Consider the following 27,137-nt stretch of genomic DNA (forward strand, 5'->3'; position numbering starts at 1 on the left):
TTAAGGAGAATTTTCAGTCTTAGAATGTGTGTCACAGAACTTTCGTACAGAACTTATCTCTGGTCTGAACAAAATTATGATGCACTTTGGAGCAAAAATACAAACAAGCAGCCCTGCACTGGAAGCCAAGATAGAAAAAATCTCCACAACCACTGTTGCCTTTCCCTTGGTGCTGTGGTAGACAGGGAGAAAAGTGATCCACACACTACAGAACACCAGCATGCTGAATGTCAGGAACTTGGCTTCATTGAATGTGTCAGGCAGATTCCTGGCCAGGAAGGCTACAGTGAAACTCCCTAGGGCCAGTAAACCCAAGTAACCAAGGACACAGTAGAAGGCAATAACTGAACCTTCGTTGCAGACAATAATGATGTGGCCATGTTCAAAATATGAATCGGTGTCAACGAATGGAGGAGATGTTGCCAGCCAGGTTCCGCAAAGAATCAGCTGGATTATAGTGCAGACGGGAATGATATAGTTAGGTGCCCCTATACTAACACCCATCTCATCTTTTTTCTTGGATCAATGATCTTGAAGGCCATTATTACAGTAACTGTTTTGGCCAAAATAGTGGAAACAGCTACAGTGAACACAACTGCAAATGTGGTCTGCTGTAGGATGCAGGTAGCCATCTGGGGATGGCCAATGAAGAGCAAGGAACATAGAAAACAAAATATGAGGGAGATAAGCAGAACATAGCTGAGGACTTGATTATTTGCCTTGACAATGGGAGTGCCTTTGTGCTTCAAAAAGACACTGAGCACAACAGCTGTAAGAGCAGAGAAGCACAGGGCCAAGCAGGCCAAAGTCATTCCCAAGGGGTCTTCATAAGCCAAAAAATCCATGACTTTTTTTAGACAGTCAGTTTGTTCTGTGTTGGCATACTGATCATTTGGACACTTCACACATTGATCCATGCCTGGTATAGAAAAGGAAGTATCATCAGTCTTAATTTTTCTCCATTATTCACAAAAATATTAAATTAATGCATTGGAAAGGTTTAGCCATGTTGGCATTATTTGTTACTGTAGATAGAAATTCAAATATGTTCATTTATATGAATTATTTCTGTCTCTTTCAAACCCAATATTTATCAAATTTATGCATGCTAAACAAAATTATTACTACTATTCATAATACATATTTATGGCTTTTTAGTATTTTGCATGATAACAAATATATGCTCAGATAGAATATTCATGATTGCAAAATAAAAACAACTTTAAATAATTCATAGAAGCATATATTTACTATTCAATGTTCTGTAGCAATACAAGAACATAGAACTAGCTGCTGCTATGTATGTTATAAACTGCCTATGTAACATCAAAGTAAGTTCCAAATGTCAAAGTTCTTGAATAGTTTCTTGAACATACACATTCCTCCAAATTTGTTTTAAAGGCCATAACTACTACTCTTTAGAAAGGCAGAAACTATGAAGTAATTAGCACCTAGTGTCACTACATCTTAATTTTTTTTTTTTTTTTTTTGGTTTATGTTTCAATGTGAGTTAACAGGCTAGAGTACTTCATATTTTCACTGTTTTTTTTTTTTATTAGGTTTGGGTGTTAATATACTCAAAGGACAAGTACTCACCGAGAAAACATCATTGAAATAATGTTTTCTGGTTCTGTTGCTCTCCTTGTGGAGCAAGGTCTTACTCTCCAGGTCTTACTATCTCTCCCTTCTTTCATAAGATTCCTTGCACTCTGCCCAAAGTTTAGCTATAAGTCTCAGCATCTGATTTGGTACCCTGCAGGGTAGAGCCTTTCAGAGGCCCTCTGTGGTAGGTTCCTGCCCTGTTTCCTGTTTTTTCTGTCTTCTGATGTCCGTCCTCTTTATCTTTTGGAATCGAGATTGAGCATCTTAGCCAGAGTCCTCCTTCTTGAATAGTTTCTTTAGGTGTAGAGATTTTTGTATGTTTATCCTATCTGGGCACATGGGTCTTTTCTGAGACTGATACTCCAACCAAGGATCATTCATGTAGATAACCTAGAACCCCTACACAGATGTAGACCATGGCAGTTCAGTGTCCAAGTGGGTTCCATAGTAATGGGAACAGGGACTGTCTCTGACATGAACTGATTGCCCTGCTCTTTGATCACTTTTCCCTGAAGAGGAGCAGCCTTACCAGGCCGCAGAGAAAGACAATGCAGCCACTTCTGATGAGACCTGATAGACTAGGATTAGAAGGAAGGAAAGACCTCCCCTGTCAGAGCTACAGGGATGATAGAAAGTGAATAAACTAGTTAACAAAAATAAAAATAAAAAAACTACAAAAAAGATGAAAAAATGTTTCCCATCTCTTTTTTCTTTTTTAATTAAATTTTTATTTTTATATTAATTACAGTTTCTTAACTTTGTATCCCAGCTGTAGCCCCCTCCCTCATTCCCTCCCAATCCCACCCTCCATCCCTCACCTCCTCCCATGCCCCTCTCCAAGTCCACTGATGGGGGTCCTCCTCCCCTTCCATCTGACCCTAGCTTATCAGGTCTCATCAGGAGTGGCTGCATTGTCCTCCTCTGTGGCCTGGCAAGGATGCTCCCTCCTCAGGCTGAGGTGACCAAAGAGCCAGCCACTGAGTTCATGTCAGAGACGGTCCATTTTCCATCTCTTAATGATAAGCAATGACACATAAAACCAGATGGATGCAAGAACCTTCATCCAAACTTATCTTGGAATTTACACTACAGTAATTCAATTTTAAAATTTCAATTGAATTGGAAAATCACATCTAATTGCATCCAATCTTTCTAATACAAGGCTTTCCATCAAGAGCCTACTTTATTATTCACTTATTTTAAGCTTCATCTTATTTTTCTAAAGTGATATCTTAGCATGTGGGTAACAGCATTTACTCTAGTGGTTCTCAACTTGTGTGTCAGAACCCCTATGGGGGTTGAATGACCCTTTCACAAGGGTCACCTAAGACGCTTGGAAAGCAGACATTTATTTACATTGTGACTTATAATAGTAGCAAAATCACAATTACAAAATAGTAATAAAAACAATTTTATGGTTAGCGTCATCACAATGTGAGTAACTGTATTAAAGTGTCTCTGTGTTAGGAAGGTTGAAAACCAGTGGTTTATTTTTATTTTTTATTTTTTGAAATTTTGTAACCATTTTCATCGTTACTAAATAAAAATGGTATGCTTTTTCAGTTTTCTAAATACATTTAACTAGCAAGTTAAATGAAAAGAATTGCAATAGTATTATTCTGTGTTCAACTGACAAAGTTAATGCATTTAACACATTAATTTTTATTTTATACTTATGCCATTTGTTGTCATTTGAATAACCATAATTTTTACTGCATTATTTAAATACTTTATTCATTTCAACCTTTTCCCCCTCATATTACTCACTATGTTCTGTAGCCCAAAATGTGAAATACTTTTGTTGTTGTTGTTTATTTTTTCTTTTTTTAAAATTTTATTTATTATTTATTACAATTTATTCACTTTGTATTCCTGCTGTAGTCCTCTCCCTCATCTCCTCCCAGTCCTACCCTGCCTCTCTCTTCTTCCACTATGCCCCTTCCCTAGTCCATTGATAGGGGAGGACCTCCTCCCCTACTAGCTGACCCTAGCCTATCAGGTCTCATCAAGTCTGGCTGCATTTCTTCCTCTGTGGCCTGACAAGGCTGCACCCCCCAGGGGAAGGTGATCAGAGAGCCAGCCACTGAGTTCCTGTCAGAGACAGTCTTTGCTCCCCTTACTAGGAATCCCACTTGGAGGCTGACCTGCCTATGAGCTTCCTTCTCTGTGCATGGTCCTTCGTTAGAGTTAGCTGTCTTTGCAGGCCTTCCTGAGCACAGATTTTTTTTTGTTTGTTTGTTTGTTTTGTTGATCTCCTTGTGAAGCCCCTGTCCCCTCCAGGTCTTTTTTTTTTTTAATAGGTGTCTGTGTTTTATTTGATTGTGATAGCAAGTTAAATAATACTGCTACAATGATTATAGGGCTAAGAATCATAAACAACATTTAGCCCAACACCCATTGTTTTCTTTTCTCTTTTTAAAATTTTTATTATTAGTTACATCTTATTAACTTTTTATCCCAGCTGTATCCTGCTTCCTCATTCCCTCCCAAACACTCCCTCCCTCATCTCCACCGTGCCCCTTTCCAAGTCCACGGATTGGGGAGGACCTCCTCCCCTTTCATCTGACCTTGTTTTATCAGGTATCTTCAGGACTGGCTGCAAAGTCCTCCTCTGTGGCCTAGCAGGATTGCTCCTCCCTTGGAAGGTGAGGAGGTCAAAGAGCCTGCCATTGAGTTCCTGTCAGAAATAGTCCCTGTTCCCCTTACTATGGAAAACCAATTGGTTACTGAGCTACCACAGGCTACATCCGAGCACAGGTTCTAGGTTATATCTATACATGGTCCTTGGTGGAGTGTCAGTCTCATAAAAGACCCCGTGCCCAGATATATTTGGTCCTTGTGGAGCTCCTATCCTTTCCAAGTCCCTCCAGGTCTTTTTATCTCCCCTTTCTTTCATAAAATTTCCTGTTGTTTGTTTTTTCTTTTTTTAATTAAATTTTTATTTTTTAATATTAGTTACAGTTTATTAACTTTGTATCCCAGCTGTAACCCCCTCCTTCATTCCCTCCTAATCCCACTCTCCTTCCCTCATCTCCTCCTCCCCTTTTCAAGACAGGGTTTTTGTGTGTAGCTCTGTCCTGGAACTCAGTATAGAAAACAGGCTGCTCTTTAACTCACAGCGATTTGCCTGTCTCTTCCTCCTAGAGTGTAACTGTTGGGTTTAAAGATATGCACCACCACTCCCCAATTTAATGCTGAGAATTCTAATGCATTTTTTTGGGTCTAAATCCTACATCCATTTCCACTTTGCTCATGTTAAAATTATATTTAACTATTTTCACACTGAACTTGACAATGCAATTTAGTTTTATTGTTTATCTATTTCTACTCCCTCCTACAATAATTCCTTCGATGTGTCAGTTAACCCCATGTGCTTATAAAATCCCTAGCATCTCTGTAATATCATGTATTGCAGCATCGTGACAGCTTCTTTATTACACACATCTGCATGTTGGCTGCCAACTCACCTGTGCACAGAGAAGATCCACTACCAATTCGTAAGGCATAATTACCTGTCCTGTTGGAAATTTCATTATCTGGACATGGGGTACAGTCAAAACAGCAGACAGCCTTTCCTTTCTGAAGGGATTTTTGGAATCCTACACCGCAGGGCATACTGCATACTGAATGTGGTATCTAATAAAAGTCAGATATATACTAGTAAAAATAATTGACCTACTCCACAATAAGGACTGTGATTTACACAGTCAGTGAACAATTTCATTTATATACAGGTACAACAAATTAAAGAGTGACACATTATTGTGTTTTAAAATAGTATTATAGACATACTTTGATATATGTTTTGTTATACAAATTGTATAGAAGTAGGTGATGTTTATAAACATTACTTATTCATTTATAATTAAGAATTATAGGTGAGTCCAACTTACCTGTCTAACGTCCAGGGCCCACTCTATCATGTCTTCAGTCATATATAATTGCTGACCAGGCAGGAAATGTTTGGAAAATTTTCCTATTTTCACCTTAAGTCTAAGACCTGGTAGAAAATTCATATTGTAGAGAATGTCGTATTCTGTATTCAGTTTTTCTTTCTGATTCTTGTTGAACTGATATCCAGAAGGATTTGTAAGTTCATTATTCTTTAGGAAAGGGGCCATCTGAAATACATGTATTATTTTAGTTTAAACTATGCCTGCACGTTAGGGCATAAAATCTAAAAATCTGAATGCTTCTAATCTCATTTATCTGTCCTAAAAATGTGATATTATTAGATGTCATCCACATAGCAGAAGATAAGAAGATACATCTAGAATTAAATATCATTATGCGTTGGAAACATCAGTTTCTTAGTGGAGTTAATGGCCTACAACGTGTTGAGGTACATTTAAACAATGGAATACTGCTCAGCTATTTAAAACAAGAAAATCGTGAAATGTGCAGGCAAATGGTGGGAGCCAGAAAAGATCATCCCAAAGGAAGTATCCCAGAAGCAGAAAGACATGTATATATATATATATATATATATATATATATATATATATATATATATTCACTTTTAATAGGATATTAGTCATATAATATAGGACATCTGTAATAAATCCATAGACCTAAAACAACTAAATAACAAGGAAGACCCACGAGTGGATGCTTAATTCTCATTCAGAAGGACAAATAGAATAGATACCAGAAACAGCTGAAAGGAGGGAACAGGATGAAAGCCCATCATAGATGTCCTCTGAAAGATTCCACCCAGCAGGGGATCAAAGCAGATGCCGAGACTCACAGCCAAACTTTGGACAGAGCACCGTGAATCTTATGGAAGAGTGGGAGGATAGAAGACCCAAGGGGACAGGAGCTCCACAAGAAGACCAACAAAGCCAACAAATCTAGGCCCAAGGAGTCCTGCAAAGACTGATGCACCAACCAGGGACCAGGGAAGAGGGAGGGAGGGTAGAATCAGGAGGAGATGAGGCACTACAACTAGGATACAAAGTGAATAATATTAAAAAAATGATAATAAAAAAGAAAAAATCATCAAACACTTATGGTTCTTACAAATTTTCTATCTGCTCTTTGAAATAGATACCTGATCCCTGAGGGGACTGCTGTGATAAAGACATTTATCCCTTTTGGGGACAAGTTCTTCAGAGAATCTCACTCTCTGCACATTGTCCAGTTATGGGTCCCTGTATTAGTTGCCATCTACTTCGGGAAGAAACTTTTTTGGTAAGGGTTAAATGGTGCCCTGATCTATGTCATTAAGAGTTGTCTTATTGCATGCTCATTTAGCAGAACAGTTTTCCCTTGGGCCCATGGCCTATCCATTCTGAGATTCTGGCTTCATTAACAGTGTTAGACATGGGTACTATCTCATGGATTGGATCTTAAATCTAATGAGCAAGTTGTACTTAGGTTAGTTAAGCCCCTAATATTTGTGCCACCATCATGTAGGCATGCCATTAGTATAGATTTTAGGGCTTACAACTTGGAGAAATTGATGATTTCTGTTTTCTTCCAGCAGTCATAACAGCACCTTCCAGCACTATGGACACTAGTTAGTAGGAGTGGGACTTCCAGTTGAGCACAAGCTCAATTTCTCCATAGTCTGTGTCATCACTATTTATGTGGTGTCTTCAGCAACTGGGTCTTATGTCATATTGTGGAGAATAACCAATAACACCGATTATAAAGCTTACAGTATGCTGTTGTCTGTTGAAGTTAACTTATACCAGTAATTAGGTTTATGTCATATTTAGCAAAAGGGTACCTAAATAAACCCTTTTGGGAAAAAGTATTGCAGAACACTTGTATTTAGAATCTACGGTAAACTTAAGTCCTATTTTTGACACTTATATTAATCAGTGGATATACTGTTACCTGCCAGGAGTAAATTTCAAGTCCTTTCCCAGTATTCCTTGGCCAATGTTCTATTTGTTGAACAAGTACTTCATGAAGTGCACCAGCCACAGCATAGACGGCATTGTATAAGTTGTAACTTGTCTCTCTCATGGACACTTCAAACTGGTGCCTAGATAACCATTCTAGTAGGAGTTTGGTTGAACAATTTTTCAGTGTCTTACAATGAGATGACAATGAACAGTTAAAATACATCCACCATAACCTGGCAAGGGAAGTATCTTTATTGTAGTTGGAAGGGTGCTCTGTCTGGATGAATTTTTTAAAACCAGAAATCTCAGCATGACGATGTGAAAAAACGAAAATCCCGTGGAAGGAGTTGAATGGGGAGTCTCTTTTATTTGTAGTCGTGTCCCACTGTGAGGTGGTGATCCAGAGTCTCTGAATGCCTAAATGTTGCCATAGTCTAAAGTGTATAGTTAGAGTGTCTGTGTACCCATAAATGATAATAACTTTTGCTGATGACATCATGATCTGGTTATTATACTTTGCAGTTCTTTTGTGGTATAACTGGATATTTTCTGTGATCATATTCACAAAGGCTAAACAGACTCTGTGTCTGTGCATCTCACCTCTCAATTCAGAGAGAAATTGAATGCCTGGGTCATCATCTGAAACAACTAGTCCTACCCAATTCCAGCTAAAATGAACCACCAAGGCCGTCATGGCCACAGTCAGAAAAGTGTCCTTTGGAGACATCTGGTACAGATAAGGACAGTGTTTCTGGTCACTCAGGAGAGGATGAAATGGCCCATAGTGAAGCTAAAGAACAAAGAATATAAACAATATGAAAAAGATAAATGCATAAATCTCTATTTCTAAGCATGATAAGTTAAATCTAGGATCACTGGGAAGTATGAATTATAATTACAATTCTACCTTTTTTGTGATTTTTCTCAAAAACCACTGATAAGACTGTATCTTACATTAAACCACTTCACATCTCTACTCTTTCATATCTATTTACAATAAAGGTGTCATGTACATGCTAGAAAATGAATATTTATGCTTCAAACTCTGTATTAGAATAGATATAAAACAAGTTTATGGCTTTCAATCTGTTTTGGTACCCAGAATGTTGGCAGGAAAGGAGACAGGGTTTCATTACAAACCCAACCCAACCTCACCTGTGGTATTGCAAAGATGTACAAGAGTGGCCCAAGTATAACAGATGAAAACCACCTTGGTCCTGTAAGTACACTTAACAATCTTCTTTCTCGTCTACAGTTGTAGTTAGGAAGAATTGAATCTCTGTTTGAGAATATGCTAGTTATTTTCAGATCTTTCTTTTTAGCACACGTGACCTTAACTATCAGAGAAACATTGGGTAAAACATGAATGTTCCTGTTTATTTGTTTTATTGCAAAATATAGAGACAAAATCAAGTGGATGTTCTTGGTTGTCAATCTGAAAACAGAACATAATGATCACTAGAATTTAGGTTCCAAACATGATAGATTTAGATTATATTTACTGTACTGATTATGTACTGAATGCCTTCTCCTGATCCATTTCAATGTCGACACAAGTCCCATTGCTGTGGTATGTGAGAATATGAAAGCTGTGGAAGAATATAAAAATATTTGAAAGTATTTTTTTGGGGATAGATTTCACTCAAATGGGACTTTGTTATTTTTGAAAATTCATGTAGTTCACCTCTGTTGTCTATGGACATGATACAGAGCCTGTGTGCTGTCCATGTACCAGAAAGTAGGCATTAGCCAGCACTAAGTCTGCTCATTGCTTTATCTTGGTATTTAAATAGTTATGGTATGTAAAAATTAATAAGCCATCAATATCTAAGACCATAATGTAGTAAACAAGAAACGGTTAATCAAATCTTACCTGAATAAACTGTTCTTGGGAGGTTATGGGATTCATAGGCAATGTAAATAACATTTCTTATTCTTCCCTCTCTCCCCTATAAATGTTTTTTTCCTTTTAATTTTTGAGGCTGTGCAGTTTTGAGTGATAGAAGGCTGAGGATAACAATAACTGTTTATTATAACAATAACTTATTATAACAGTTATTATAACAATAACTGTTTATAAGAAACAGTGAGCTCTCTTCACTTCCCAGAGGTCCTTGAATTCCCTTTAATGTGCTTTATACTTAATCAACTGACCCTCGCTGCATTGACCTGATTTACGTTGTTTGTGTTTCAATCTTTCAGGAATTTATCTTCCTTCTACCATTTTCTCCCTTTGCTCAGGTGTCTGCAGAGCAGCTCAGGAGTACTCAGTTGTGGCCACAACCCATTTAGTGGCTTGTGCTGTAGGAGGTTCTGACCAGTGGTCGTGGCTGGCTGGGCACTCCAATCTTCAGTAGGGAATTGCTGGGTGGATCTAGAGGACACCTTCACATGCTGTGATCAGTCTGTCACCTCCAGCTGAGCAGCAGCGAACTCCATCCACCCTTGGTCATACCCTTCTTAACAGCAGTCTACTCTTCTCTCTACATATCCCCTGGGTCTCTGTAGTAGAGATCAGGCCTATCCTCCTAGGGGTGGTCATGGGAGATAGTGTCACACAGGTGGCATACTTCCCTGGACCAGCACCCACCACATTAGCTCCACTGAATGAACTCCCTTGGTGTTGCATGGGATGGCAATTTCTATGTAGCACAGAAGGAAGTTTATGTTATATAGAGAAACGGTGGGCAGGTTGACATAGATGCCTCTGTGAGGGGCTGGTGGTCAGTCCTGGGATAGCTGTGGTTCCTTGTAGGCTTCTTGGATCTGGTTAGTGAAGGCATAAAACAGCTAGCAATTGTAGTGACTCCAGTTTGGGGAGCAAACCTCAGGACTTCTCACTAGCCATTGTTACTGAAGGAGATGATGCTGACATCAGGAGGATTCTCAATGCCAGTGGTAGCATGAGCTGCAAGCAGCAGCTGTTCCCATATCCTCTTCAGAGTTAAGACATAGATACTTCATTCACCTTTTCTTTTGTAGATCTATTGTTTCACCTGAAAATCAATGTTGGTGCCACTTAAGTGGATTCCTGCAGCAAGGAATTTGAGGATATCACCCTCCTTTATTTGCAGGACACCACAGGCTCTGGACATTGTGTAACTGTCCCTTTAAGCTGCTATAGGAATCAAGAACAATGACTTATGGACCCATACATGTGGAAAGGTTGAGGTTTTTTTTGTTTTTGTTTTTTTGTAAAGATTTGTTTTTTCTTTTTACCTTGATTTTTATTTCCAAAATTTTTATTTAATATTTTTTAACAGGATATATTGATAATTCCTCTTTTTCCATGGTCTCTCAATAGTAGTTCTGGCTAGCCAGTTTCTTTTGTGTATATATGGAGACCAAGCTAGTCTCAAAAATTAGAGAACTCCATCTGCTTTTCTACCCCTAGTGTTAGGATTAAAGGCAAGGGTACACATGCTTGTCAAGTTTGACAATTTTTAACAATTGTCAAATTGTTAAATTTGACAAGAATTTGAATAATTTCAGTATTTTTACTTATGAATGCTTATATTTTATATAGTCTGTGTATTTTGTAGTGTTTTACAACTACAGTACATATCAAAATATGTACTATATTGTTGCTATATATCTGCTATTATATTACATGAACAATTTATGTACTTTTTAATTCTTTGTTTTCCATGCTTAAATAACTTATTTCTAGAGTGTTTTATTAATTTAGTTCTTAAAAATTCTCTTCCATTCGTAAAGTCCTAGATTCTGCCTTGTTTTCTAGTTCCTTAGCATTCTGAGATGGATGTTTTATTCTCCGTTGTTGAGTTTGCTAAATAAACCATTTCTATTACACTTACATGAGTTTTTAATATCTGAAAATCATAGAATTGTTTTCCAAATAAAATTATCTTGGAATTAATCTATTCATCTTATTTTTTTAGGTTTCATTTCTTTCTTATTTTTTTTAAATTTTTCTTTATTAATTACACTTTACTCACTTTGTATTCCCTCCGTGGTTTTCTCCCTCCTCCCATCCCAATCCCTCCCTTCCTCCACCCTTTGCATGCATGCCCCTCCCCAAGTCCACTGATAGAGGAGGACCACTTTTCCTTCCTTCTGATCCTAGTCAATTAGGTCTCATCAGGAGTGGCTGCATTGTTCTCTTCTGTGGCCTGGTAATGCTGCTTCCCCCTCAGGGGGAGGTAATTAAAGAGCAGGCCAATCAGTTCATGTCAGAGACAGTCTCTGTTCCCATAACAATGGAACCCACTTGGACACTGAACTGCCATGGGCTACATCTGTGCAGGGGTCTTAGGTGATCTCCATGCCTAGTCCTTGGTTGGAATAGCAGTCTCAGAAAAGACCCCTGTGCTCAGATTTTGTGGTTGTGTTGCTCTCCTTATGGAGTTCCTGTCCTCTCCAGATCTTACTGTTTCCCACTTCTTTCCTAAGATTCCCTGCACTCTGCCCAAAGGTTGCCCATAAAGTCTCAGTATCTACATTGATAGTCTGCAGGGCAAAGCCTTTCAGAGGTCCTCTGTGTCAGGCTCCTGACTTGTTCCCTCTTTTCTCCTTCTTCTGATGTCCAGCCTCTTTTCCTTTCTGGATAGGAATTGAGCATTTTAGCCAGAGTCCTTCCTCTTGATTAGTTTCTTTAGGTGTACAGATTTTAGTAGGTTTATTCTATATGATATGTCTATATGAGTGAGTGTATGACGTGTGCATCCATCTGCTGCTGGGACAGCTCACTCAGGATGATCTTTTCCAGATCCCACCATTTACCTGCAAATTTCATGATTTCCTTGTTTTTTATTGCTGAGTAATATTCCATTGTGTAGCTATACCACAATTTTTATATCCATTCCTCCACTGAGGGGCATCTGGGCTGTTTCCAGCTTCTGGCTATTACAAATAAGGCTGCTACAAACATGGTTGAGCAAGTGTCCTTATTGTGTACTTGAGAAACTTTTGGATATATTCCTAGGAGCGGTATAGCTGGATCTTGAGGAAGCACTATTCCTAGTTGTCTGAGGAAGCACCAGATTGATTTCCAGAGTGGTTGCACAAGTTTACATTCCCACCAGCAGTGGAGGAGGGTTCCCCTTTCTCCACAACCTCTCCAGCATGTGTTGTCACTTGAGTTTTTGATCTTAGCCATTCTGATGGGTGTAAGGTGAAATCTCAGGGTTGTTTTGATTTGCATTTCCCTGAAGGCTAATGAGGTTGAGCATTTCTTTAAGTGTTTCTCTGCCATTTGATATTCCTCTGCAGAGAATTCTCTGTTTAGCTCTGTTACCCATTTTTTAATTGGATTACTTGATATTTTGCTGTTTAACTTCTTTAGTTCTTTATATATACTGGATATTAGCCCTCTGTCAGATAGAGGGTTGCTGAAGATCTTTTCCCATGTAGACTGTCGTTTTGTTCTGAGGGCAGTATCCTTTGCTTTACAGAAGCTTTTCAGTTTCATGAGGTCTCATTTATTGATTGTTGTTCTTAGAGCCTGTGCTATTGGTGTTCTGTTCAAGAAGTGTCTCCTGTGCCAATGAGTTCAAGGGTATTCCCCACTTTTTCTTCTAAGCAGTTTAGTGTGTCTAGTTTTATGTTGAGGTCTGTGATCCACTTGGACTTTAGTTTTCTGCAGGGTGATAAGTATGGATCTATTTGCATTTTTCTACCTGTAGACATCCAGTTAGATCAGCACCATTTGTTGAAGATGCTATCTTTTTTCCATTGAATGGATTTGGCATCTTTGTCAAAAATCAGGTGTCCATAAGTGCGTGGGTTTATGTCAGGGTCTTCTATTCGATTCCATTGAGCCACCAGTCTGTTTCTATGCCAGTACCATGCAGTTTTTAGTATTGTTGCTCTATAGTACAGCTTGAGATCAGGGATGGAGATACCTCCAGAAGATCTTTTACTGTAGAGAAATGTTTTAGCAATTCTGGGTTTCTTGTTGTTCCATATTAAGGTGAGAATTTTTCTTTCAAGGTCTGTAAGAATTGTGTTATTGTGTTGTTAATTTGATGGGAATTGCATTGAATCTGTAGATTGCTTTCGCTAAGATGGCCATTTTTACTATGCTAATCCTGCCAAGCCATGAGCATGATAGATCTTTCCATCTTCTCATATCTTCTTCTAATTCTTTCTTCAGAGACTGGAAATGTTTTTCATACAAGTCTTTGACTTGCTTGGTTAGGTTCACACCAAGGTACTTTATGTCCTTTGTGGATATTGTGAAGGGTGTTGTTTCCCTAATTTCTTTCTCGGCCCTTTTGTCCTTTGTATACAGGAAGGCTATTGATTTTTTTGAGTTAATTTTGTATCCAGCTACTTTGCTGAAGGTGTTAATCAGCTGTAGGAATTCCCTGGTAGAGTTTTTGGGGTCACTCAGGTATACTATCATATCATCTGCAAATAGTGATACTTTGACTTCTTCCTTTCCAATCTGTATCCCCTTGATCTCCTTCAATTGTCTTATTGCTCTAGCAAGGACTTCCAGAACTATGTTGAAAAGATATGGAGAGAGGGGACAGCCTTGCCTTGTCCCTGATTTCAGTGGGAATGATTTAAGTTTCTCTCCATTGAGTTTGATGTTGGCTATAGGCTTGCTGTATATCGCCTTTACTATGTTCAGGTATGTGCCTTGTATCCCTGATCTCTCCAAGACTTTAAACATGAATGGAGATGAGGGCGGGAGGGAGGGGCTGGGAGGGAAGAAGGGATTGGGACACGGCTGGGATACAGAGGTAATAAAATGTAACTGATAAGAAAAAATAAAATTAAAAAAACATGGATTTTGTCAAATGTCTTTTTAGCATCTAAGGAAATGATCATGTGGTTTTTCTCCTTCAGTTTGTTTATCTGGTGGATCACATTGATGGATTTCCGTATATTGAACCACCCTTGCATGCCTGGGATGAAGCCTACTTGGTCGTAGTGGATGATGTCTTTGATGTGTTCTTGGATTCAGTTTGCAAGTATTTTGTTGAGTATTTTTGCATCAATGTTCATGAGGGAGATTGGCCTGAAATTCTCTTTCTTTGTTGGGTCTTTGTGAGGTTTAGGTACCAAGGTGACTGTGGCTTCATAGAATGAGTTTGGTAGTGTTCCTTCTGTTTCTATCTTGTGGAATAGTTTGAAGAGTATTGGTGTTAGCTCTTCTTTGAAGGTCTGGTAGAATTCGGCGCTGAAACCATCTGGCCCTGGGCTTTTTTTGCATGGTAGACTTTTGATGACAGTTTCTATTTCTTTAGGGGATATAGGACTATTTAATTGGTTTACCTGGTCTTGATTCAGCTTTGGCAAGAAAATTGTCCATTTCATTTTGATTCGTTTCAGATTTTGTTGATTTGGATAGTTTCTTTCTGCCTTTTAGTTAGTTTGGCTAAGGGTTTGTCTATCTTGTTGATTTTCTCAAAGAACCAGCTCTTGGTTTCATTGATTCTTTGAATTGTTTTATTTGTTTTTAATTTATTGATTTCAGCCCTGAGTTTCATTATTTACAGCCGTCTAGTCCTGTTTGGTGTGTCTACTTCTTTTTTTTCTAGGGCTCTTAAGTGAGCCATTAAGTTGCTTGCATGAGATGTTTCAAATTTCTTTTTGAAGGCACTTAGTGCTATGAACTTTCCTCTTAGGACTGATTTCATTGTGTCCCATAAGTTTGGGTATGTTGTGTCTTCATTTTCATTGAATTTTAGAAAGTCTTTAATTTCTTTTTTTATTTCTTCTCTGACCCAGCTGACCCAGTCATTTCGAAGCAAGTTGTTCAGTTTCCATGTGTGTGTAGGCCTTTTGCTATTTTTGTCATTGAGGTCCAGTTTTATTCCATGGTGATCAGATAGGATACAAGGGATTATTTCAATCTTCTTATATCTATTGAGGCTTGCTTTGTGACCAACTATATGGTCTATTTTGGAGAAGGTTCCATGAGGTGCTGAGAAGGTAAATTCTTTTGATTTTGGGTGAAAGGTTCTGTAGATGTCTGTGAGATCCATTTGATTCATGACCTCTGTCAGAGTTATTGGGTTTTTTTTTTTTGTTTAATTTCTGTTTTGTTCACCTGTCTTTGTTGAGAGTAGGGTATTGAAGTCTCCCACTATTAATGTGTGGGGGTCTATGTGTGGCTTAAGTTTTATTAAATTTTCTTTTACAAATGTGGGTACCCTTGCATTTGCGGCATAGATGTTCAGGATTGTGATATCTTCCTGGTGGATTTTCCCCTTGATGCATATGAAGTGTCCTTCTCTATCTCTTTTGATTGATTTTGGTTGAAAATATACTTTATTAGATATTAGGATGGCTACTCCTCCTTGTTTCTTGAGTACATTGCTTGGAAAACCGTCTTCCAGCCCTTTACTCTCAAGTAATGTCTATATTTGTGATTTAAGTGTGTTTCTTGTATGCAACAGATTGTTGGGTCTTCTTTACTCATCCATTCTGTTAGTCTGTGTCTTTTTATTGGAGAATTGAGTCCATTGATGTTGAGGGAGATTAATGACTAGTGGCTGTTAGATCCTTTGATATTGATGTTGGCCATGGTAGTGTGTTTGTGTGTTTGGCTACTTTTGTTTTGCTGTGGTGAGGTTATTTATTTCCTATGATTTCTTGAAAGTAGTTAGTTTTCTTGGGTTGTATCCATTGCTTCCACCCATTGTATATTTCTCGCTTTTTCATAAAAAAAAATCAGGTGTTCATATATGTGTGCATTTATGTTTGGGACTTTGATTTAATTCCACTTATCAACCTTTCTGCTTTTATGACAATACCAGATACTTTTCATTACTATAGCTCTGTAGAAGAGCTTGAAACCAGGGATGGTGATGCTTTCAGAGTTCTTTTATTGTACAAGATTGTTTTAACCATCCTGGATTTTTGTTTTTTACATACGAAGTTAAATATTGTTCTTTCAAGATAGCATACATTTATTTATAAGAATATAAGTATATTCTCCTAAATATAACCTGCTCATTCTACATAATTTGTACATGTATAAATTATATAATTTGTATGCATATTTTCAGGGCTAACAATTTGGAAATCAATCTTTCTCAGACAATTAGGAATAGTGCTTCCTCAAGATCCAGCTATACCACTTCTAGGCATATATCCAAAAGAGGCTCAAGTACACAACAAGGACATTTGTTCAACTATGTTCATAGCAGCTTTATTCATAATAGCCAGAATCTGGAAACAACCCATGTGTCCCTCAGTGGAGGAATGGATACAGAAATTGTGGTACATTTACACAGTTGAATACTACTCAGCAATTAAAAACAAGAAAATCATGAAGTTTGCAGGCAAATGATGGGATCTAGAAAAGATTATCCTGAGTGAGGTATACCAGAAGCGGAAAGACACACATGGTATATAGTCACTTATAAGTGGATGTTAGACCTATAAGATAGGATACACATACTAAAATCTGTACATCTAAGGAAGCTAATCAAGAAGGAGAATTCCCTCTTTTTGCTTTATTGCATCAGCTAGTACTTTGAGCACAGTGTTGTAAAGGAGTAGGGAACTGGATATCCCTATCTTGTTTCTGAATTTAAGTAGGATTGTTTAAGGTCTTCTTTATTTAGGATGAAGATGGCTGTGGGCCTCCCATATGTAGCTTTTATTTTGCTATGTCCCTCTTGCCCTGCATTCTCCAGGACTTTTATCATGAAGTCATGTTGGATTTTGTCAAAGGTCTTTTCTGCATTGATTGCGATGATCATATGATTTTGTCTGCAAGTCAATTTATGTGAGTTTTGTTTATTGACTTGTGCATGTTGAACCACTCTCACATTGCAGAGCTAAAGCCAACTGGTCATAGTAGATCATTTGTTTGGTATATGTTTGTAATATGTTTTTAAAGATTTTTTGAAAAATTTTGAGACTATGTTCATCTGGAATATTGGCTTGAAGTTTTCTTTTTATGTTATATTTTACTATTAGCGTGATACTGGCTTCATAGAAGGAGCTTCGGAGGGCTTCTACTGTTTCTATTTTATTTATTTTTAATTTTTTATTTTATTTTTATTAACTACAGTATATTCAGTTTGTGTCCATCCACCATCCTCTTCCAATCCCACCTTTCTTCCCTCTTCTTCTCCTATGCCCTTCTCCCAGTCCAATGGTAGAGGAGGGCCTCTTCCCCTTTCATCTGACCTTAGTCTATCAGATCTCATCAGGACTGGCTTCTTTGTCTTCCTCTGTGAACTGGTAAGGCTGCTCCCCCCATCAGGTAGAGATGATCAAAGAGCCAGCCAATTATTTCATGTCAGAGATGGTCCCTGTTCTTATTACTGGGGAATCCTCTTGGACACTGAGCTGCCATGGGCTACATCTGTGCAGGGGTTCTAAGTTTTCTCCATGCATGGTCCTTGGCTGGAGTATCAGTCTCAGAAAAAAACACTGTGCCCAGATTGTTTGGTTCTGTTGCACTCCTTGTGGAGCTCCTGTTCCCTCCAGGTCTTTCTATCTTCCCCTTCTTTCATAAGATTCCCTGCACTCTGACTGAAGTTTGGCTAGCAAAACAAGAAGAGGTTCTGGGGTAAGATGATCAATCCTCACTTAGAAAGATAAATGGAATGGACATTGGAAGTAGGTGAAAACAAGAAACAGGACAGGAGCCTACCACAGAGGGCCTCTGAAAGACTCTACCTAGCAGTGTATCAAAGCAGATGCTAAGACTCATAACCAAATTTTGGGCCGAGTGCAGGGAATCCGATGAAAGAAGGGGGAGTTAGTAGGACCTGGAGAGGGTGGGAGCGCCATCCCCTATCAGTGGACTTAGAGAGGGGCATGGGAGGAGATGAGGGAGTGAGGGTGGTATTAAGAAGAAATGAGGGAGGGGGCTACAGCTGGATACAAAGTAAATATATGTAATTAATATAAAAATAAAAAATAGAAAAAAAGTTTGGCTATGAATCTCAGCATATATTTTGATACCCTGCTGGGTAGAGTCTTTCAGAGGCCCTCTGTTCCCTGTTTTCTTTGTCTTCTGATGTCAATCTAATTTGCTTTCTGAATGAAGATTGAGCATCTTACCAGGGTCCTCCTTCTTGATTAGCTTCCTTAGGTGTACAAATTTTAGTATGATTGTCATATATTATATTTCTAATGTCCACTTATAAGTGAGTATACACCATGTGTGTCTTTCTTCTTCTGGGATACCTCACTCAGGATGATCATTTCTATATGTGGGAAAGAGCCTTGAACTCATTGGCACAGGAGACAACTTCCTGAACAGAACACCAACAACAAGGCTCTAAGATCAACAATCAATAAATGGGACCTCATGAAACTGAAAAGCTTCTGTAAAGCAAAGGACACCGTCATCAAAACCAAATGATTGCCTACAGATTGGGAAAGAATCTTCACCAACCCTTTATCTGACAGAGGGCTAATATCCAGTACATATAAAGAACTAAAGACATTAAACAGCAAGAATTCAAGTAATCCAATTAAAAAATGGGGTACAGAGCTAAACAGAGAATTCTCAATAGAGGAATGTCGAATGGCAGAGTAACACTTAAAGAAATGTTCAATGTCCTTACTCATCAGGGAAATGCAAATCAAAACAACAGTGAGATTTCACCTTATACCTATCAGAATGGCTAAGAGGAATAACTCAAGTGATAACACATGCTGGAGAGGTTGTGGAGAAAGGGGAACCCTCCTCTCTGCTGGTGGGAATGTAAACTTATACAACCAGTTTGGAAATCAGTCTGGTGCTTTCTCGGACAATTAGGACTAGCGCTTCCTCAAGATCCAGCTATACCACTCCTGGGCACATATCCAAAATATGCTCAAGTACACAACAAGGACATTTGCTCAACCATGTTCATAGCAGCTTTATTCATAATAGTGAGAACCTGGAAACAATCCAGATATCCATCAACGGAGGAATGGATACAGAAATTGTGGTACATCTACACAATGGAATATTACTCAGCAATTAAAAACAAGGAAATCATGAAATTTGCAAGCAAATGGTGGGATGTAGAAAAGATCATCCTGAGTGAGGTATCCCAGAAGCAGTAAGACACACACAGTATATACTCACTTATAAGTGGGTATTAGACCTATAAGAAAGGATAAACATACTAAAATCTGTACACCTAAAGAAGATAAACAAGAAAGAGGACCCAGGAAAGATGATCAATCCTCACTTAGAAAGACAAGTGGAGTGGACATTGGAAAACAAGTAACAGGAGAGGAGCCTACCATAGAGGGCCTCTGAAAGACTCTACCTAGCAGTGTATCAAAGCAGATGCTAAGACTCATAACCAAATTTTGGGCAGAGTGCAGGGAATCATATGAAAGAAGGAGGAGTTAGTACGACTTGGAGAGGACAGGAGCTCCATAAGGACAAATATATCAGGGCACAGGGGTGCTCTATGAGACTGTTTCAACAACCAAGGACCATGTATGGATATAACCTAGAACTCCTGCTTGTATGTAGCCCATGGTAGCTCAGTATCCAAGTGGTTACCCTAGTAAGGGGAACAGGGACTATTTCTCACATGAACTCAATGGCTGGCTCTCTGATCTCCTTCTCCCTGAGGGAAGCGCAGCCTTGCTAGACCACAGAGGAGGACATTGCAGCCAGTCCTGAAGATACCTGACAAGGTAGGGTCAGATGGATGGGGAGGAGGACCTCTCCTATCAGTGGTCTTGGAAAGGAGTAGGGAGGAGATGAAGGAAGTAGGGTGGGGTTTGGAGGGAATGAAGGAGGTTGCAATGACTGGGGTACAAAGTAAATAACCTGTGATTAATATAAAAAATAAAAATTATTGAAAAGAAAAAAACGGGGTACAGAGCTAAACAGAGAATTCTCAATAGAGGAACATCGAATGGCAGAGAAACACTTAAAGAAGTGCTCAACATCCTTAGTCATCAGGGATGTGCAAATCAAAAGGACCCTGGGAATTCACCTTATATCCATCAGAAAGGGGAACCCTCTTCTATTGCTGGTGGGAATGTAAACTTGTACAACCACTTTGGAAATCAATCTGGAAATTTCTCAGACAATTAGGAAAAGTGCTACCTCAAGATCCAGCTATACCATTCCTAGGCATATATCCAAAAATGCTCAAGTATACAAGAAGGACATTTGCTCAACCATGTTCATAGCAGCTTTATTCGTAATAGCCAGAAGCTGGAAACAACCCAGATGTCCCTTAGTTGAGGAATGGATATAGAAATTGTACATTTACACAATGGACTACTACTCAGCAATTAAAAACATATCATGAAATATTTTTTATTTTTATTTATTTTTTGTACTCATAGTTTTTAAAAATGTTTTTTTTTTCTTTCAGTTTGTTAATATGGTGGATCACATTGATAGATTTCCATATATTGAACCACCCCTGCATGCCTGGGATGAAGCCTACTTGGTTATAGTGGATGATATCTTTGATGTGTTCTTGTATTTGGTTTGCAAGTATTTTGTTGAGTATTTTTGCATCAATGTTCATGAGGGAGATTGGCCTGAAAACTACAAATATGAGCATTATCAACAAAATAGAAGAGATGAAATTGAGAAACTCAGACATAGGATAGAAGAAATTGATATATTGAAAAAGAAAAAGCTAATTATAAAAAGTTTCTGACACAAAAAATTCAAGAAAATTTGGACACATAAAAAGACCAAACCTAAGAATAATAGGAATAAATGAAGGAGGAAATCACTAGCTCTAATGTCCTGAAAATATTTACAACAAAAGCACAGAAGAAAATATCTCTAACCTAAAGTCAGGGATTCCTTGTAAACATACAAGAAGTACCAGGCCACAGTAGAGGACAATGCAGCCACTTTTGATGAGAACTGATAGACTAAGATCAGACAGAAGAGGAGAACCTCCCCTATCAGTGGACTTGGGGAGGGGCATGCATGCAGAAAGGGGAGGGAGGGTGGGATCGGCAGGGGAGGAGGGAGGGGCTTATGGGGGGGATACAAAATGAATAAAGTGTAATTAATAAAAAATTAAAAAAACATACAAGAAGTGTACAGTACAGCAAATAGATTAGACCAAAAAAAGAATATCCTTCCATCACATAATAATCAAAACACTAAATACAAAATAAGGAAAGAACATTAAAAGCCACAAGGGAGTAAAAGCCAAAAACATATAAGGGCAGACCTATTAGAATTACATGAGACTTGTCAACAGAGACTTTAAAAGCCAGACTTGGGCAGATTTTTTTTTTTTTTTTAGTCTCTAAGAGACCAAAGATGCCAGCCCAGACTACTATACCCAGCAAGTATTTCAATTACCATAGGCAGAGAACACAAGGTATTTCATGACAAAACCATTTTTAAACAACATCTTTCCACAAATTCAACCCTTAGATGATAATAAAAGGAAAACTCTAACACGATGAGGTTAACTATACCCCCAAACAGGAAATAAATAATTTCATACCAGGAAAACAAAAAGAAGACACAACACACCACACACACACACACACACACACACACACACACACACTACCACCACCAACATCAAGATAGAAGAATTATCAGCCGTTTGTCATTTATATCTCATATCTCTCAACATCAATGTACTCAATTCCCCAATAAAAAGACAGAGGGTAATAGAATGAAAGTGAAAACATGATCCATGATTCTGCTGCATACAAGAAACATGCCTTGACATCAACAATAGTCATTACCTCAGAGTATAAGGCTTAAAAAAGGTTTTCCACACATACAGAACCAAAAAGCAAGCTGGAGTAGCCATTTGAATATCTAATAAAATAGACCTTCAAAGAAAATTAATCAAAAGAGATGGAGAAGAACACTTCATACTCATGAAATAAAAAATCCACCAAGATGACATCTCAATTTTGAACATCTATGCCTCAAATGCTAGGGTAAAAGTATTTGTAAAAGTAACAGTACCCAAGCTTAAATCACACATCAAACCACACATGTTAATAGTGGGAGAGTTTAATAACCAACTCCCACTAATGGACTGGTCCTCTAGACAGAAACTAAACAAAGAAATAATGAAACTAACAGATGGTATGAATCATATGGACCTAACAGTTATTATAGAACATTTCACCCAAACCCAAAATATATTCCTTCTTCTCAGCACCTCTTAGAACCTTCACCAAAACTGGCCATATATTTGGCCACAAAGAAATTCTATTTAAAGAAATAAACATTTAATTAAAAAAGAAATTTCAATGGATACAAAAAATTAAAACAATTCCCTGTATCTTGTCATTCCACCATGAATAACAAGCTGTACCACTACAGCAGCAACAAAGAAACTACAAAACTCACAAAAACTGAACAACTCTCTGGTCAATGACCAATGGGTCAAGGAAGAAATGAAAAAATAAAGATAAAAAAAACCACTTAGAGAAAAGGAAGCCTTAGTAGTATCTTCTTTTCTAGGTCTTTCAGAACTAAGATAGTATAGCTAACACTCCTAGATATGATTCACATATGGTAAATATTCATTAAATATTAGTTAAGACCACAAATTTTATTAAAACTATGATTTCAATGAGTATTGAGTAGTTGTTTTCTATAGTCAATCCTACTCTATAGCCAAACCATGTTTTATTTAAGTTTAAATATTTTTATCACAGAATAAATTCTCAAAGCATCTCCATAGCATATGAAGACAAATTCATTACCAAGACTATCATATACGTACTAGTTTGCTTCCTGGAATGGCAAAGGAAGGAGGACTGAAGAACAAAGGCACATAAAAATATTTGTATACCTGAGGCATATATGTCTACATGAGCCATTTCTCTTATTAACAAATAGTGAACTTAGATTTCTTATATGTAAAAAGACAAAGTCAGAAATTTAGATAGGAAATTTTATGTCTTTGTCATGCTTTTTAAAATATCTCTAAATTAGAAAAATTTAAAGTACTTTTTAGACCTCTTTCATCTTATACCATGTAAGTATGTATGCCTGGATATTAAAAGAACCTTTGATTTCAGTTATTTGTTTTACAGACATAACATTTCTAACAAGAAAATCAAGGGAGATCATATTACTTAGGGACATTGGCTCATCAGATGATGAGATTGGAGTGTGGGTGATAAGAGGAAGCCCAAATGCTCTCATTTGAAGTCCAACAAGACAAATTTTCCCTCCAAAATTCTGAGGGCCAGAGGCTTAAAGTGTGCATAAGCACAGTTGAGCTTCACTTTTTATTTTCTCTTTCAAACACCACTGACCTTTCCCTCAGATCTTTCTCAACTCTGTCTTGTCTATTGGACCTTAGGATCATCTTTCCCCTGTACCATTTTATTACAAATACAGCTTTATTATGTGATCACTCTCAGAATGTTTCTCACCATTCATCTCCCATAAAAATATATTTGATATCTAGGCCAGTGATTATCACACACTGTATTAATCCAGCTTTACTAAACTTCCCCCTTCTTCCATTTCTTAGAAAATTCTCTCATCTGATCCACAGTCCCAAACATTCTCCTCTACTTTGGATTTAATTGATTCATATGTTATAGGTAACTGAATAAACCTTTGTCCCAAACTGTAAAACCCCACTGCGTTGGACCTCACAAATATAACATTGTCCCACATTAAAGAGTGTTACCAAACATTTGCTTTAATTGTAACAATTTCCTTAGCACACACTAGGAGATATTTGCCATGATTTTCCTAACACAAATTCCAGATTCTACACATCATATTACTGAATAAAATGATAGGCTACCATAAAAATCAAGAAGTATGTCATGTATATTTTCTCATAATAATCAAATATTTTCTATCACTAGAGAAAGAGGAAATAGTGATGCTAATTATGATAAATGTAATAAATTTTAAAATAGTGGGCAAAATCATAATTGAAGAGTATAAAGTTGATAAAACATCTTCAATAGTACTAAACTTGACCAAATTTGTTACCTTAATATTCCTCTCACAGACGCTGGCAGATACTACATAAAGTAACTTTCATTCTAGAACATGACAAAGGAAATAGCAAATTAATACTTGAAGTGACATCTCCTGTTCTAACAGGTGAAGAAATATTCTACTCAAATAACCTAAAGAGCTTCTAAATATATTTCTAACATAGAACTATAATAAAGATATGACATTTTTAATACAACAAATCTGTGGCTTTGCAGATGGTCAAATGAAACAGAATTCAAAGGAAAGAATAAAATTGTCATAATGACATTTTTTTCCTATTCTTGGTTGTACCTACAAGTCATAGTAATGCAGATAGAAATGAAGACATATAGATTATTCAAAGAAAAGATAAATATCTCTATAAGAAATGTCCCCATGAAGAAGATCAGCTCAGAAATATCAAGATCATTTCTGCATAGGAATTGGGCTGTTTGTACTAATGAAAGGAACACTAGTAGCCATTGAAAAACCACTTTACTGTAGCGCTTAATAAATGAACTCAAGGCCAGCTTTGCACTGTGTTTCTGGGGGATGTTTTATGACCATATCAAGAAAGAACTGTCACTATTAGATACATCACTCTAGGAACAAGGTAGAAAGATTATGTCATTCAGCCTGGCAACTGTTATTCTAAAGGGATGCTTGCTCATCAACAGAAAATCCCTAATTTAGAAACAGAGAAATAATCAGCACCAAAACACAAAACAAAATTTTGTTTCACCCTGGGGGTTGGAAATAGGGAAAGTAGACACAAAGAATTATGGTTAACCTGTCTATGGCCCACATTATTAACTATAATAAACATAAATGAATGAAAGAGGTACTTACTGAACATCTATATTTTCATTGAAATGATCATTCACCAGTGGACCCTGTCTTGTATAAATGTAAAAAAAACAATCATCCTCCACATCTCCATCCTTGTTTTCATTTTGTTTTATTCTCCAAAAGCACTTGGGATGTGTCATGCTTAAAAGCAAGAAAAACTCCAGGATCAGAGAGAAAAACACCAAAGATAACATTTTTATCACATCACCTATACCTTGAGCTTGAACAAAGGGCAATATGAATCCTTAGGCAGAAACCTAAGGACACCTGCAGTACACTTGTGTGTGTCTTTATTATTATATTTACTGTGGAAAGGCATTTATGACCCTCAGTACTTTTCTATTCTGCCTATTCTTCTCCTCTGGAGGATTCTTGAGCACCTTGTGGCCTGGGGCTCTCCATCTGAATATCTTTGCCCAGGTGACAAACAGGGTTGATAATTTTGTTTAATGATAGTCCCTCACCTCTCCACCTTTGATGATTCCATCCATGTGAGTGGACATGAAGGCCCCAGGCATGAATCCTCTTAAGATAATTTGCTAACGTGCTTAGTTCACCAAACTGTTTTTCTGATCACCGTATGAGTAGAATTGAAGTGGATTGCATCAGACATTCCAAATTGAGTTTTGAAGCTGAAGTGGTAGAGTCAGTTTATCATAGACGTTGTTCATTACGGAATACAGGAATCATGTCTAGAAGTGTCCATGACAGGGACTAGCATCCTCAAATATTCAGTGTCTGGAGAACCAGCGAGCATTTACCTGTGTGACTCACACACATCTCAGTGGGTGCCACTGTGCAGAATCCCCTAGAGCTGCATATGTTACATGAAGAACCAGTGATTTATCCCCACTTAGAAATACTTATCAGTACGTCAATATCAAAGCAGAAACTAAACCGTGTGCGAGTTGTAAAACAGGACTTAGGCTTTTGTCCCATTGACAGATTATATGATCAGGCATTTCTATACCTGGAGCATCAGTTTCCTCCATGTTTCCACATACGTTGGAACAGCGTACTAGCTGATATGTGACGCTACAATTAATTTATGAATATCTTCTGAGGATTCCACTTGTCCGGTAAGGAACTGTGTGTTATAATTGCATTCCTAAATATGTTTTTGCCAAGAGGAAAGTGTGCAGATTTGTTTTAAACCCGCCTGCTTCTGCCATTGAAATGAGACTTACTAGAAAAACTGCATTAATTCAAAGCAATCATTTTGTGGAAATGTAGTATATCCCAGAGTTTACAATGACACACAGAGGTCTTCTGCATAGGTTTGAGCACATTAATAATAAACACAGAATCATCAATGATGTGTTGATGTCACATTAAAGAAAGGAATCAAACAATTTCCAGTGGTGTAATTTAAGCAAAATTTTAATTCTCTGCTTCATTCTCTGTGTCTTTTGTCGTCCTTGTCTATTATACAGGCATACCTGTGTCTGTCTCAAAGTTGGCTTATGAATATGTCCCTCTGTTTGTATGTGTATCTGACAGTGTCTAACAAAGGACTTTGGTCTGCATATACTGAATAGCACAGAAAACGTTACATGGAGAATGAAGAGGGATACTTCACACAAGCCTTTTTAACAGAATTTTCCAAGGGATTAAGCCATTGTCTTAAACGGACCAAGATAACAAACCTGTGCATTATCAACCAATATCAAAATACTACTTCTAACATTTATGGTGGACACTTGTCTTATAAGACCACTTCTAGCCAAATATTTGTTTCCAGCAAATGAATATCATAGTACACATATGTAAATGCATTACTATGAATTAGGGGCATGCAAAAGTACGTAATTTAAGACTCCAGCTAGTATTACCTAAGAATGTAAAAGCTTACTACACGAGAATTCCAAGGCCAATAAAGATGGCTGCTGCATCGTTACACTGTTCTCTTTTTGTAATTTTTATTTTTTAAATATTAATCACAGGTTATTTACTTTGTATCCCAGCCATAGCCCCCTCCCTCA

General features: G+C 37.6%; 1 protein-coding gene across 1 annotated transcript; it reads right to left on the reverse strand.

Moving 5' to 3' along the window:
- LOC129688428 (vomeronasal type-2 receptor 116-like) lies at positions 1–25,349 on the reverse strand. The gene is given in 7 exon segments (XM_055623250.1): positions 1–491; positions 494–919; positions 5,115–5,238; positions 5,496–5,723; positions 7,444–8,244; positions 8,610–8,889; positions 25,156–25,349. Coding segments are annotated over 7 exon segments (2,544 nt in total).
- Between the last annotated feature and the right edge of the window lie 1,788 nt (positions 25,350–27,137).

This window comes from Psammomys obesus, unplaced genomic scaffold (genome assembly GCF_907164565.1).
Source record: "Psammomys obesus unplaced genomic scaffold, mPsaObe1.curated_primary_1811, whole genome shotgun sequence".
In the NCBI taxonomy this organism is placed as follows: domain Eukaryota; kingdom Metazoa; phylum Chordata; class Mammalia; order Rodentia; family Muridae; genus Psammomys; species Psammomys obesus.